The sequence below is a fragment of the Elephantulus edwardii genome, unplaced genomic scaffold (genome assembly GCF_000299155.1).
Source record: "Elephantulus edwardii isolate Elephantulus edwardi_28Jun2011 unplaced genomic scaffold, EleEdw1.0 scaffold00089, whole genome shotgun sequence".
Lineage (NCBI taxonomy): Eukaryota > Metazoa > Chordata > Mammalia > Macroscelidea > Macroscelididae > Elephantulus > Elephantulus edwardii.
The window spans coordinates 3730953-3744792 of record NW_006399839.1 but is presented as its reverse complement, the minus strand read 5'-3'; the positions used below and the strand labels follow the sequence as shown (position 1 = coordinate 3744792).

The following is a 13840-nucleotide window of genomic DNA, read 5'->3' as shown; positions in this document are numbered from 1 at the left end:
TTTTGTGTGTACTGTCAAATCAGATCTGACTGGTACAGGAGGAGATTGTTCCTCCTTCTCCAGCGAGCATCTGGTGGATTCAAACCTGGCATCTCTGAGATTGCAGCTTCTTGCCACTAGGCCACCAGAGCTCGCCAACAGCACAGCTTCTTCTTACCAGTATGCCACCAGAGCTCTTTAATTATAATAGTTACTAAATAATGGATATCTAGCATCATTCAAAAATGTCTCTAACAATACATACATAGGGAACTTCCAGAAGGCCAAGCAGGATTTAGAAGAGGCTATGGCAGCAGGGATATCATGCTGATGTCAGGTGGATCCTGATTGAAAGTAAAGAATACCAGAAGAATGTCTATTTGTGTTTTATTGACTCAGCAAAGTCATTTGACTGTGTGGATCATGACAAGTTGTGGCTGATGCTGAGAAGAATGGGAGTCCCAGGGCACTTCATTCTGTTCTTGGTGAAACCTACATCTGGACCAGGAGGCTGTTGTGAGAATAGAGCAGGGGAACACTGCATGGTTTAACATTAAGAAAGGAGTGTGTCAGAATTATATGCTGTCTCCATACATATTCAGTCTGTATGCTGAGCAAATTATTCAAGAAGCTGGAAGAGGAATGTGGCATCAGGATTGGAGGGAAACTTATCAATATCCTATGTTGTTCAGATGCACCATCTTGCTTGCTGAAAGTGAAAAGGGCTTGAAGCACTTGTTGCAGAAGATCAATGAATGCAGCCTTTGGTATGAATTGCATCTCAACGACAAGAAAATAAAGATTCTTACCACTGGACTGATAGGCAACATCATGATAGATGGAGAAGAGATTGAAACTGTCAACAACTTCACCCTACTCAGATCCACAGTTAACACCCTGGGTATCATGTGAGGAAGTAAGGAGATGCATTGCACTGGGGGAATCTGCAGTTAGCAGCCTCTCCAAATTACTGAGTAGTAATGATGTCAGTTTGAGGACTAAGGTGTGTCTGATTCAGGCCATGGTCTTTCTGATCATTTGCTATGCATCTGAGAGCTGGATAGTGAATAAGGATGACAGAAGAAGAACTTTGTGTTGGAAAAGACCACTGAACATCCCATGGACGGCCAAAAGAACAAACAAATATGTCTTGGAGAGGGTGCAGCCAGAGTGCTCTTTGGAGGCAAGAATGATGAGGCTTCATCTCACATACTTAAGACATGTTGCTAGGAGGGCTATTCCTTGGAGAGGGACATGATGCTGGGAAGAGTGGAGGGTCAGTGAAGGAGAGGAAGACCCTTGACCAGGTGGATTGACATGGTGACTGCTGCAGTGGGCTCTTGTGTGTCTGGAAGCATGAAGGTGGCACAGGATAGAACAGAGTTCAGATCTGTTGTTTACAGGGTCCGTTTACTCCTAACAACAACCATCTATTAGGTACCTAACTGATTTGCATCTCAAGCATTTCACTCAGTGAACCTCAAACTTTGAGGCTCCAAGAAGGTGAACCTTAACCTTCTCAAAGAATCACAGAATCATAGAAGAACTTGAGAGATAGGAAAACCAAAGCCTGTGCTTGGTGTTTCACCAGAGGAAGGTTATTTTGTTTTGTTTTTTAAAGTAGATTGATTATTTTAGCAAAGAACCCATTCTGAGCCATTTTGTTGTGGGAGGGGGAACTGGGGTTCTCTAAACTCCGTAGTTCCCTTAAATAGCTGGAAACAGAAACCACTGTTCTCACATACCAGAAAAGTTTACTCCTTGAATCATTGTGGGGAAATGTTGCATTATGTCCACTTTATGTGCAGAATCTGGGTTTTATCACTTGGACACATTGATAAGTCCTGGTCTTTGTTCATGACTTATGACTTTGTGTCATCTGCTTAACAGCTCTGGACCCCTTTATTGTTCCATTCTGTATGGTGAAAGTTGTATTCTTGGAATTCCAGGAACCTTGGACCAACTCATCTCCTGGAAGACCTGGGCTGTGGAAGCAGATTCCACTCAGGGCTGAGAGCGCCACCTGGTGATGCAGATTTGTAAGTGAAATTTGTTTTTGGCTGGTGTTTTGTGGTTTTTTTTCCCCTTTGTTTTTCATTTCCAGAGGTTAGAAGCAGAGTGATGGGTACAGTCAGGGAGGAGACCCGGAAAGAGGTGTCACAAATTCTCTAGGTATGTTTAGTGGCTTAAATTTTTATGATTACCCACTGGGTGATGAGTAAATAGATAAAAAATGGCATCTACACTTGATCAGAATATTTCCTTATCCTTTACCATTCTCGCAATCTCCCTTATGCTCAAGCCTATTGCTATAGCCACTGTTCATTCCATTGTGTGGAGGCTCTTCCTCTGACCCTCCACCTTTCCCAGCACAATGTCTTTTTTCCCCAAGGTTAGTAGCCAAGCATTTAACCATTTGCCATTCATTACGGGTGGGATGCTAACCCTTAGTCCCATCATAGGCCTTATCTCCTGTAAGGGGAGTTTCCCTGGGATGTGACTCATGTTATTGTGTACCGTAGAGTCATAACAAACCCATAGCTGACCCTCCTGCGAGTTTTCTGAGACAGTTAATCTCACAGGAGGAGATTGCTTATCCTTCTGTGGAGCAGCTGGTGGCCTCAAACCGTGTGCCTTCAAGACTGAAGTGCAGCTTCTTGCCACTAGGCCACCAAAACTCCCTATGTGACCTTTTATCTCATAACTGATGAAAACAGAGAAAATGGAGAGGGGCAGGGACATCAGTTCCACCAAGAAAGACTGGCCTGGAGTGGAGCGTGTCTCTTTGGATTCAGGGATCTGTGCGGGGAAGCTCCTTGACAATAAGGGAAGGGCAAGGCATACAGAGACCTCCAAAGGATATCAACCTGTAGATGCCAGAGAAAAAAAGGGTCATCCTCCAGAACCAGGAGAGACAGGGGCTTCCTTTCAAGCTAGCACTCTGCATTTGCACTCCTAGCCCCCTATACTGTGAGAGAATAGGTCTCTGTTTGTTGAAGCCATCTGTTTGTGGTATCTCCATGTTAGCAGCAGCCGCATAACTTAGATAATAATGACAATTTCCAGATGGATTACACTTAAATCTTATTTCTTTCCATTTTTCTATGTTTTCAGAATTTTCTAGCTTGAGCATGTGATGTTTACAATTGGGGAAAAAAGAAGGGCTATTTAAAAAAAAAGTAGTGCTTCATTAACGCTTTATCAGGACAACCCTTGATTTTACTAAATCTCTCTAGGCTCAGAAATGAAATACAGAGCAGTTGTATACACACACATACATGCGCACACACACACACACACACACACACACACACGCACCCCTTCAATTTCGAGTTAGGAAGAATAACATTTATCTTGGCTAACAAACATTCAATGTAAATGTGACATCAAAGGGCAGGAGTTTGATCAAAGTGTTGTTGACCTGACTGTTTGGGTTGCAGCAGGCTCCCCTCCTTGGTGATCTGGCTCCCCACTTTCCGGTCAAACATGCCTCATCTTGGAAGCCCTTCATTGGAACAGAGGGGAACAGGCCCATGGTACTGGTTAACTATGTGGATCTTTCAGTGGAAGTTTGAAATTGGCTATGGTGAAAGTATTTACACCATTAACAGTGGTAAACACTACAGACTTGCATACATAGACGTACACACAGAGAGATCCCATAAGCCCTCCTCAGATTCTGCAGTTAAATATTTACCAGCTATCTGCACTCACCTGTTAAGATGGGTGTGTCATCCACCTCGCTCTGGTCCCTGATCTTCCTTTCCCCAAGTAACTGTAGAACCATTTTCCAGATCCTTCTGCAAGCAGCATTTCGCCTTGTAGGAGTGGACGGACCTGCTTTCCAAATCCCATAATTCTTTACCACTTAGAGGTGCCGCCTACCTGTACCTTCCTGGATACTATTCCCAGTAGGAGAACTAAATTCTGGTCTCAAAAAAAAAATATTAGACTCATTTGACAAATGTCCACTTTACAGTTTTCCATCTCATCTTGCCAGCTTCATCTGGGCCTTAGTGTGATTTCTGGAATGTTCTTGCTATGGTATACATTCTCCAGTCCGTTCTTCTAAGCAGGAGAAGATGGTGCCCCTCATAGTTGTTGTTCTTCAGAGAACAAGCCAGATTGGTTCTGTCCCTTAGCCAGCCTGTGGGTCCCAAACCCGTCCCAAGACTCCAGGAGATTCTGTCATCTGCCTCTTACCTCTTGAAGTGAGGTATCTGTCGAGAGCTGACTTAAGAGACCTGAGCTATTCTCTGCTGGCCCTGCCTTCAGAAAACCCCAGGAGGATAATCTCTAGATTGAGGCTGGAAGCAGGTTGTTGCTAAGAAACCTTTCAGAGCTACCTCTTGGGAGGCGACCTGACAAGGGGAGTAGTGGGGCAGAAATAATAGGTATAAGGATAGGTTACAGGATGGCTTCAAAGACCCAGGCTGTGAAAGAGCCAGCTGGGGACCCAGGCAGGAGCCCTGGGATGTATCTCTGCCTTCAGGACAGATCTTGGTGACTCAGCCTCAGACCTGGGTTCATGTGTTGGTCCTGCCCTTTTCAGCCTTGTGTTGTAGCCTCTCTGAGTGGTCTGTACAGGGAGAATGCTACCACCCACCGCTGTGGTTGTGTTGAGAAGTGATGACTTCCTGCTTGTAAAACGCAGGAGCCAGAGTTAAGTTTCCTGTCCAGGGGAGATCAAAGTGGACTATGAGCCAAGCAGGTGGAGGGGCCTGGGCCCCAGGTTCATGGTATGATTGTGGGAATTCCTAGCCCTGGAGTGGTGTCATTTCAAATGACAGTCCCCAGCGTGACACCTTCAACTCCCCTTATCATCCTAGGAATCCCATGAAGTGGAAAGTAGCTCTATTTTGTGATAGAGAAACTAAGACTCCAGAACGCCCTGTTGGAGGCCATGCAATGAACACTCCCGGACTGGTTGCTGTTCCAAAGAGAGTACTTTCTCCTGCCCATAGTGACCTAAAATACCAGATGCGGACCATCCCCTGGCTCTCAGCAGTCTTGAACCTACACTGGAGTTAAAGAGCATGTGTGCATTTTCTGAGCTAGCCCCACCTCCACTGAGTGATGGGATGCACCAAGCTCAGGCTTGGGACTGTGTGTCTGCTGGCCATGACTCCCAAAGCAGCCAAACGCACATCCCTTTGGCTCTGGCAACCTTCATGGAATATTCCACGACAGGAGTGGAGTATTCCATGACAGGAGAGGAATATTCATTGGAGGGCACTTGGAATCAGACACATGAATTCCAGTCCTGGTTTTACTACCAACCGACTGTGTCACCTGGAGTTTAACCTCTCAGCGCTGCTGGCTCTCTTAGGAGGTGGGATGGTTTTTGGGTCCAAGGGTTGCAGGCAGGGCCCAGTGAGATTAAATTTCAAAAAATGGCTTTGGAAAAAGGTCCCAGCCGTACAAACGCCCAGGTGCAGAATTCGTGGTGTAAAGCATCCTGGATGAGGCTTTAGAAAATGCCAGCTCTGCACCCTCGGCCGAGAGCTTGCCAATGCCGAGAACTTTCATTCATATCCAGCAAGCATGTGGAGAGACTTCTGAGGTGGAGAGCTGATGAGGAGTATACGTTGGCTCAACACAAATGCCAGGAAAGCTTGCGATGTGCAATGCCCCTCTTAGTCACCACGACCTACTTACAAAGGGTCACAGTGTAACGCTCTGTCTCACTGGGGGGACAGTGGCACTGGATACACTGCCACCAGATTTTCAGATATCACCCAGGATCGACAGGCTCCAGCTGAGCATCCTAACAGAAGCAGGCCAGGTGGTCTAATTTAGAAAATCATTCTATGAAAACCCTATAGGTCAGAGCAGACTATTATTGTCTGATCTAGTGCTGGGAAATGAGTCTCTTAAATTGGAAGAAACTCACAATATCCACTGGTCACAACAGTGGGCTTGCACGTCCCAATGATGGTGAAGTAGGTCCCGGAATGGACAGTGTTTTGTTAATGTTTTGTTGTGCACAGAGTATCCCCATGGCTACCAACAACAAGGCACCACGAGTGTCACAGAAAATTCCAGGTCTGCTTCCTCAGCTGAGAGCTTGCGAGTGTCTAGATTTTACTTGATAGGATTTAAAGGTAAAATAACTTCATGCTCGTCTGTTTATGCCCGTCAAGGATGTAAGGTGGTTCACCATCAAAGCCAAGGAACTGCAGTATCAACACCAAGAACTTGCATTCATATGCAACAAGCATGAGAGAGGATAAGAATGAAAGACTATTACAGCGAGTACCTATACATGGCCGTGAGCCTACACTGGATTGTTTACTGTATTGATTGCATTTTTTTTTTAAGAAAGTGTTGAGAGCGAGCTTGGGACTGGGGTTAGAGGGGGGAATGGAACAGACAAGACTATGTGGGACTGTGATAGAATTCACTTTTGAGCATGCCTGGCTTATCTTGTGCTGCTGTCACAGAGATGCCACAAGTGAATGGCTTTAATGAACCAAAATGTATTCTCTTAGAGTTTAGGAGACTAGAAATCCAAATCCAAGGTGCTGGTCCTGTTGCTGTTGGTGTCAGGTGCTGTAAGCTTGAGTACAGCTCATAGCGACCCTATGAACAAGGTCTGAACCTTGTCCCATCCCCTTGAGCCCATTGCAGCAGTCACTGTGTCAATCCACCTGGTCGAGGGTCTTCCTCTCTTCTGCTGACTCTCCACCTGTCCAAGCATGATGTCCCTCTCTAAGGAACAGGCTCACCTAACAACATGCCTAAAGTATGTGAGACAAAGCTTTGTCATCTTTGCTTCCAAGGAGCACTCTGGCTGGACTTTCTCCAAGACATCATAGTTCTCTGGGCAGTCTATGGGATATTTAGTACTCTTCTCCAACACCACAGCTCAAACATCATTTCGTCTCCTGTCATCCCTAGTCATTGTGAAGCTCTCAGAGGCCAGTTCTGGGGAAGGCTTTTTCTCTCTGTCAGTTTTGGAGGAAGATGCTTTAGTCTTCGCTAGGCTGTGTCCCTGGGAGGGCTCCACGCATTGGCCCTCCTCCTTAGTGAGGAGCCTCCCAGCCCAGAGACCAAGGATCAAAGGATATGTCCCATACCTGGTTTTCTTTCTTAGCTCTACTCCTGTTCTCCCCTTTCATCGCTTGTGAGAGGAAATGTAATACATCACACAGCCCGCACTCCAGGGAAACTGGGGCGGGATTAGAGGACTGCGTTCCACTCTTCATCTGTTTACAACCACTTGTTTACCAGATTGTGAAGGGAGTATGACACAGTCTTCCCATTCTGTTACTAGCTGCATGTTTTGGGGTTGGGGGACCCTCACCAAAGGAGCCCCCCCAGTTCAATCCAGGATTACTCACAAGGTGGAAGATGAAAAGTACAACTAGAGAGAGAGAGGAAGCTCCACCAGAAACTGGTTGGAGATAGAGCATGTTGTGCACACAGAACCAGAAAAAGGGGCTAAGAGAACAAAGTGGCTCTGCCGGCTCAGTCCATACACCTGGAGGCACACTGTGTGCGCGCGCATGTAAAAAAAAAAAAAAAAAAGGAGCCCTGGCGGCACGGTGGTTTAAGTAAGTATTGGGTGGGTAATGGAAAGGCACCAGAGATAGAGCAGGGGGTTTGCTCCCATTAAAATTTAATCCCCCCCCATTTTATATTGATTTGCATACAAAATTTGTATATACTGTGTTTCACAGTTTCCTTCCTTCCCATTATGTTTCATATAATCATTCCCATATATTGTGGGTTGTTTGGTTTTTTTTAACATTTACCATTTTTATTCCTAAAATTATGAATCACAATTGCAAAGGCAGATTGTGTGTGTGTGTGTGTGTGTGTGTGTGTGTGTGTACCGTAAAATCTGATCTGACTGGTACAGGAGGAGATTGTCCCTCCTTCTCAAGCAGAGGCAAAGGCAGATTTACAGAGCCACCTCTGAACAAGAGGAAAATTGTGGAACGTCAGCAGAACACACTCAGAAATCTAGTTAAACTGCTGTTGCTCATACATTTTGTTTTATAAAATTAATCCCCATGGTTTATGCCCACCACTACTCCTTCTTGTCAGGTCCTGGGAAGATCTTTCCCATTTCCTTTGCCCCCCTCCCACCAAATTTCTGTGATTTCCCCCCAACAGGCCTCCCACCCCGCCTCCTTCCCACCTCCCATTGAGAAGTTTAGCCTTGGAACAGACTTGCTTTCAGGGGGAAGGGACTAGATAGCACTGGAGGGGGGTTGGGGGTTTGAGTCATAGTCTGGGTGAGAAATACTTGAATCATTTTCCTTAATTCTAATGTTTACTTTCCCCATAACATTTTAGGATGCAAAATTTTTCACAGAAAAGATGAAAGCGTATTATGGCGAATACCTCTACACCGCCTAAAGTTTTCAAAGGGGAGTTTTCTCTGCTTTAGAAAACATTAGAAAAAGTTTTGAGTATCTGTTCTGGTGGCATAGTGGGTAAGGACCTGGGCTGCCAAGACAAAGGCAGAGGGTTCGAATCCACTAGCCGCTCCTACAGAGTAAAGTGGGTAATCTCCTCCAGAGTGATTTATGGCCGCTGAAAACCCGCTGAACGGTCACCTAAGAGTCAGTTTCAACTCCTGGCACACCACAATCCTTGCTAGGGGTATGCGAGTGTGTGCCGTACCAGGGAAAGGGATGGGGCATGGCAGGAAATAAGAGGGATTCCAAGGCTGGGTCGTCATTCTCTGGGAATCTAGGTGGAGGCGGGAGGATAAAAAAAGGAGCAAGCAGAAAACGTCCTGAGTGACAAGTCCCCTGACCTCTCGGTGGTGGCCGTCCCCGCGAGGTCCTGGCCAGTTAAGCAGAGAACAGGAGCCCTGTGGCCGCGTTTGGCTGGCAGGTCCAAGGGATCATCTTTCTCTCCCGCTCTTGTCCTGCAAAGGTTAGAAGAGGCAGCGATGGCGGCCCCGCGCGCTGCGCTCTGCGCCCGGGAACACAAATGAGAATTCCTGGAACAGCTGAGCTGGGACTGCGAGGGGGGCGCCGGGTTCTGCATCTTGGCAGCCAGCCCCTGGGGCTCCGGACGCTCCTCCCCCGGCCCCGGCGGGTTCCGTCCTGCGGCAGCTGCAAGGGCCCCGTCTGCTGTCCCCCGCCAGTCCACACTGGTGGCCCAGGCGGAGTGGGGAGCGGCGTCCTGGGCTCGGGGAGGGACCAGCGGCGCGCTCCTCCCCGGACAGGCTGTGCTGTGCGCGCCGGGCGCCCGTCCTTTGCATAAAGCCCTCCTCTCCAGCCGGGGTGGAGGAAGTTGAGCTCCCGCCTGGATGGGAGGCGGGAGGCAGTCCCGTTCCTGTTGTTTTCCGCCAGCGGGAGCCGGGGCCAGCGGGCCACTGGGGCGGGTGCGCCCTCCCAGCCCCAGCTGGGGCGCTCCGGAGCGCAGCTGACACCAGAAGCCCCCCAAATCCGGACGTCGGGTGCACTCCAAGCATCCCTCCCGGGAACTGCGGGAAGTGGGGCAACTCTGCCTTTACGAGGAGCCTGGAGAAGCCTTGCGCGCACGCAGCGAGCCCCGCCGGAACCAGTGCTTCCCGAGGGGCCCCTGCCCAGATTTGGGGTGAGATGGCCGCAGGCAGCGGGACAACAGCGCCTAGGATCCTCCTGTGCCTCGGGGCGCTCCTGGCCCTCTGGGGGGCTGCAGGTAAGGGGTCCAGATCTGTTGGGGAAAGTTAAGATGTCCCAGGCGACCGACGGTGGAGAAGGGAACCTGGGAGACCCCATTCCCTCCGACTCTGCCTCATTGCGCTGTGGTTGAGCCCCAAGAGGGTCTGGGATTTCCTGTTCAACCCGCCCCCACCTACAGGAAGGAATTGTCCCTGGGCACTTGATGGTAGCGATAACCCCGCCGCCTGAGGTCGGACAGCCTGCAGGGCTACGGCTGGGGTGCTGACGGAAAGAGATACGAGTGTTTTTAGTTCTGGAGGGTGGGGGTGTTTATCCAGAGATTGGGTATAAATTCACGATCGAGTTTTACTGGCTGTGTTGGTGTTCAAACTCGCGGACCCCTCTTTCTTTTTTTACCTCTCTGACCTAGGTTGCACTAGCCTTGCACCTGTAGCTTGTGAATTTCCATCCGCCTCCCGGGGGCCAGCTGACCCACCCTCAAGGCGAGCTTACCAAGAGCTGAGCTTTCTTTCATCCTTGGCTGTCTTTGCTCGCTCGCTTTTTGAGTTAACTTTCTCTTTGGCCGTTCTTTTTAAAGACTTCTCGCACGCTTGGAATGATGGCAGAAAGGATCTTACTCGGTTCATTTCAGCTCTGCTTCTGTTAACACAGAAAGAGCGCCGGTGGCGACGCGCCTAGTGTAACTGGCTGGTAACTGAGATGTTGGCAGTTCCAAGCCACCCTTGGCAGAGATGGCTAGGCAGTCTCCCTTTCCCAAAGATTGTCAGCCTCTTAAATCAGACGAGTCACTTGACTCTGAGCGGGCACTGATGAGAAAGCAGTGAGTTTGTTAAGCAAAAAGAATAGAGGGTGGATTACAAAAAGGTTACAGTTGTGAGGCGCCACCGAGTCACCTATGAGACATAGCGACCCTGTGAACTCAGACCTGACCCTTAACCTATCCTGTGCCATCCACATTCTCTCTGATGTGTCCGGGGCCATCTTTACAGTCATTGTGTCAATCTGCCTTGTTGGGGAGGCTTTCTCCTCTCTTTCTCTGACCCTTCTTAGCATGATGTCGTTTCACAAGATTTGTTAATTGTTCTTAGGTGTCAGAGCGACCCTATGAACAGCAGATTGGAACCCTGTTTTTATCCTGTGCCATCCTCACACTTCCTGACACACAGGAGCCGATCACGGCAGTCACAGTGTCATTCCACCTGGTGGAATGTCTTCTTCTTTGTTGACCCTCCACCCTTCCCAGCATCATGTCCTTCTTCAAGGAATAGGACCTCCTATCAATATGCCCGAAATATATGAGGCAAAGCCTCATCATTCTTGCCTCGGAAGAGTACTACTCTGGTTGCACCCTCTCCCAGACATATTTGTTTATTCTTTAGGCAGTCCGTGGGATTTTTCAGTACTCTTCTCCAACACCACAGTTCAAAGGTGTCAATTCTTCTGTCATTCTTATTCATTGTCCAGCTCTCAGATGCATAGCAAGTGAGTGAAAAGACTAAGAGCTGAATCGGATACACCTTAGTCTTCAGACTGGCATCATTACTCCTCAGTAATTTGAAGAGGAGTAACTCCCTCTTAAAGACTGTTGTTGTTGTTGAGGACCACAGAGTTGGAACTGACCCATAGCTGACCCTCCAGTGGGTTTTCAGAGGCAGTTCATTGCATGAGAGGAGACTGCCCATCCTTCTGCAGAGCAGCAGCTGGTGAATTTGAACCTCATGCTTTCAGGATTGTAGTGCAGTTTCTTACCACTAGGCCACCAGAGTTCCAAAGGTTAGCCCTGTCTTAAAACATAACCAAAGTATGAGAGACAAGTTTTCACATCCTTGCCTCTCAGGAACACCCTGGTTGCACTTACTCCAAGATATGCTTGTTTGGCATTTTTTGTTGTTGTTGTTGTTTTTGTTTTTGTTTGTGGTTTGTTTGGTGGTTTTGGTGTGTGGGTTTTTTTTTTTTGACTGTCCATTAGAAGTTCAGCTCTTTTCTTCAACCCCACCTGTAAAATGTTGGAAAATTGTTTTTTCACCAGCTTAAATGAAATTAAATTATTCATTCACCAGCTAATGTGTGCCTCTAGTCCTTGGGTTGTGCATGTAGGTTCATGGAAGGCTGGGGTTTGAGTCCACTGACAGGCACCTAAGCCTTCAGGAGCACAGTTCTGCTGTGGTGCATGTGGCGCTGTCATCAATGGACAAGTGGGTTTTGTGATATGTTTGTAGGGCGGTGAGGAAGCTGGATCACAGAAATATAAGATGGAGCTGTGAGTCCAGGAGCTTGCTGGGGTGCAAGCAGAGTGCTGGCGTCTATGCTGCTTGCGCCTGCCCAGCTGGTCTTTTCTCAACTATGACACATTGTTATTGTTAAGTGCCGTCGTGTTGCCTGCGACTCATAGCGACCCTATGTACAACAGCCCTAAATAAACCCTGCTCTGTCTTGAGCCAATTTCACTGTCTCCAACACACCTATCCTCATTACTCCAGTGACTGAATCAATTCATCTCATCAAGAATCTTCCCCTCCTGCACTGTCCCTCCAACCTCCCAAGCATGACGTCCCTCTCCAAGAACTGATCCCTCCTTGCAACATGTCCAAAGTGTGTCATATGAAGCTTCAGAATCCTTGCCTCCAGGGAGCAGCCTAGCTTCACCCTCTCCAGGATGAACTTTTTGTTCTCCTAGCAGTCCATGGTAATATTCGATATTCTTCTCCAGCACCCCAGCTCAAAGGCATCCACTCTTCTCCTATCATCCCTAGTCATTGTCCAGCTCTCTGATGTATAGCAAGTAGTTGCAAAGACCATGGCCTGTGTCAGGCACCCCTTAGTCTCCAGACTGACATCGTTGCTCTTCAGTACTTTGGAGAGGTCGCTGACAACAGACTTTCCCAATGCAGTTTGTGTTTTCATTATCTGGCTGCTGATGCCAAGAGTGTTGATTGTAGAGCCAAGCAAACTGAAGCTGTCAACAAGCTCAATCTCTTCACCATCTATCATGACGCTGTCAATCAGCCCAGTGGTGAGACTATAAATAACAGTCCTTGCCCCATCCTATACCGTCCTCACTAACTCTGTCATCTTCAAGCCCTTTGTGACAATCACTGTGTCAATTCAACTCATTGAGGGTCTTTCTCTTATTCACTGACCCCCTACCTTTCTCAGCATGACACCTCTCTTCAAGGACTTCCTTCTGAAAATATGCCCAGAATAAGTGAGATGAAATTTCACCATCCTTGCCTCTTAAGGATCACTCTGGTGGGGCACTTTCCTTTGGGACAGATGTGTTTGTTCCTTTGTCAGTCTCCCATTCAATCATCTTCTCCAAGACCACAATTCAAAGGCATAGATTTCTCTTCTCTTTCTTATTCATTGCCTAACTTTCAGATGCATAGGAAGCAACTGAAAATATGATGGCGTACGGCAGACTCACCTTAGTCTTTAGGTTGATATACTTGCTTCTGAGTATCTTGGAGGGGTCGTTGACAGAAGATTTCTCCAATACATGCCTTCTTATTTCTCTTTTTTTTCTTTTGCCTTTTTGTTTCTTGACTCCTGTTACCACGGGTGTTAATTGTAGATTCATGTGAAATGAAATGATTGGCAACTTCAGTCTTCTCTCCATCTGTCATGATGTTGCCTGCTGGTGTCAGTGAGGAGAATTTTTGTTTTCTTGATGTTGCGGTTGTAATTCATATTGAAGGCTTCTTCTTGCCTTGGATAGGTCTTAAATTGACCCCTGAGCTTCCTAGCATCAAGTGCTAAATGTTCCTAGTTGTTGGTTTCTCTTTTGAAATTGTGGTTTTGGCTAACATTGAAAAACAGTGCATTTCCTATAATCTGGGGGGTCCACTTTATTTGGAAGAATCTGAAGCACTGGCAACATAAGGACTATTTTCTTTTTTTTTTTTTTTTAGGACTATTTTCTTGCCTGGAACAAAGCATTTGATTACCTTTTATCTAGATTATATGAACCTAAATTTTTCTATAGTACCCATCTCTTCCAATACTATATTTTTGTGATGTAATGGATTGCTTTAATATGATGTCTTTAGCCCTAGTCTTGGGTTGTTGTTATTGTTGTCGTTAGGTGCTGTTGAGTCAACTCTGACTTAGAGACTCCTGGACAACAGATTAAAAAACCACCGTATCCTGTGCCATCTCAAGGTCTTTGCAGATGCCAAGCTCATCATTGCAGTTACTGTGTCAATCCATCTTGGTTTTTTAAAAATTATATATAT

The 13840-nt window shown here is 47.2% G+C and overlaps 1 protein-coding gene across 1 annotated transcript in view; it reads left to right on the top strand.

Annotated features, from left to right (window-relative positions):
• Window positions 1-9545: 9545 nt before the first annotated feature.
• The window catches only part of VSIG10 (V-set and immunoglobulin domain containing 10), a 44159-nt gene continuing 39864 nt past the window's right edge, over window positions 9546-13840 (top strand). Inside the window, exon 1 of the mRNA XM_006890495.1 lies at window positions 9546-9624. Within this exon, the coding sequence (XP_006890557.1) occupies window positions 9546-9624 (79 nt within the window). The remainder of the gene's footprint in view (window positions 9625-13840) is intronic.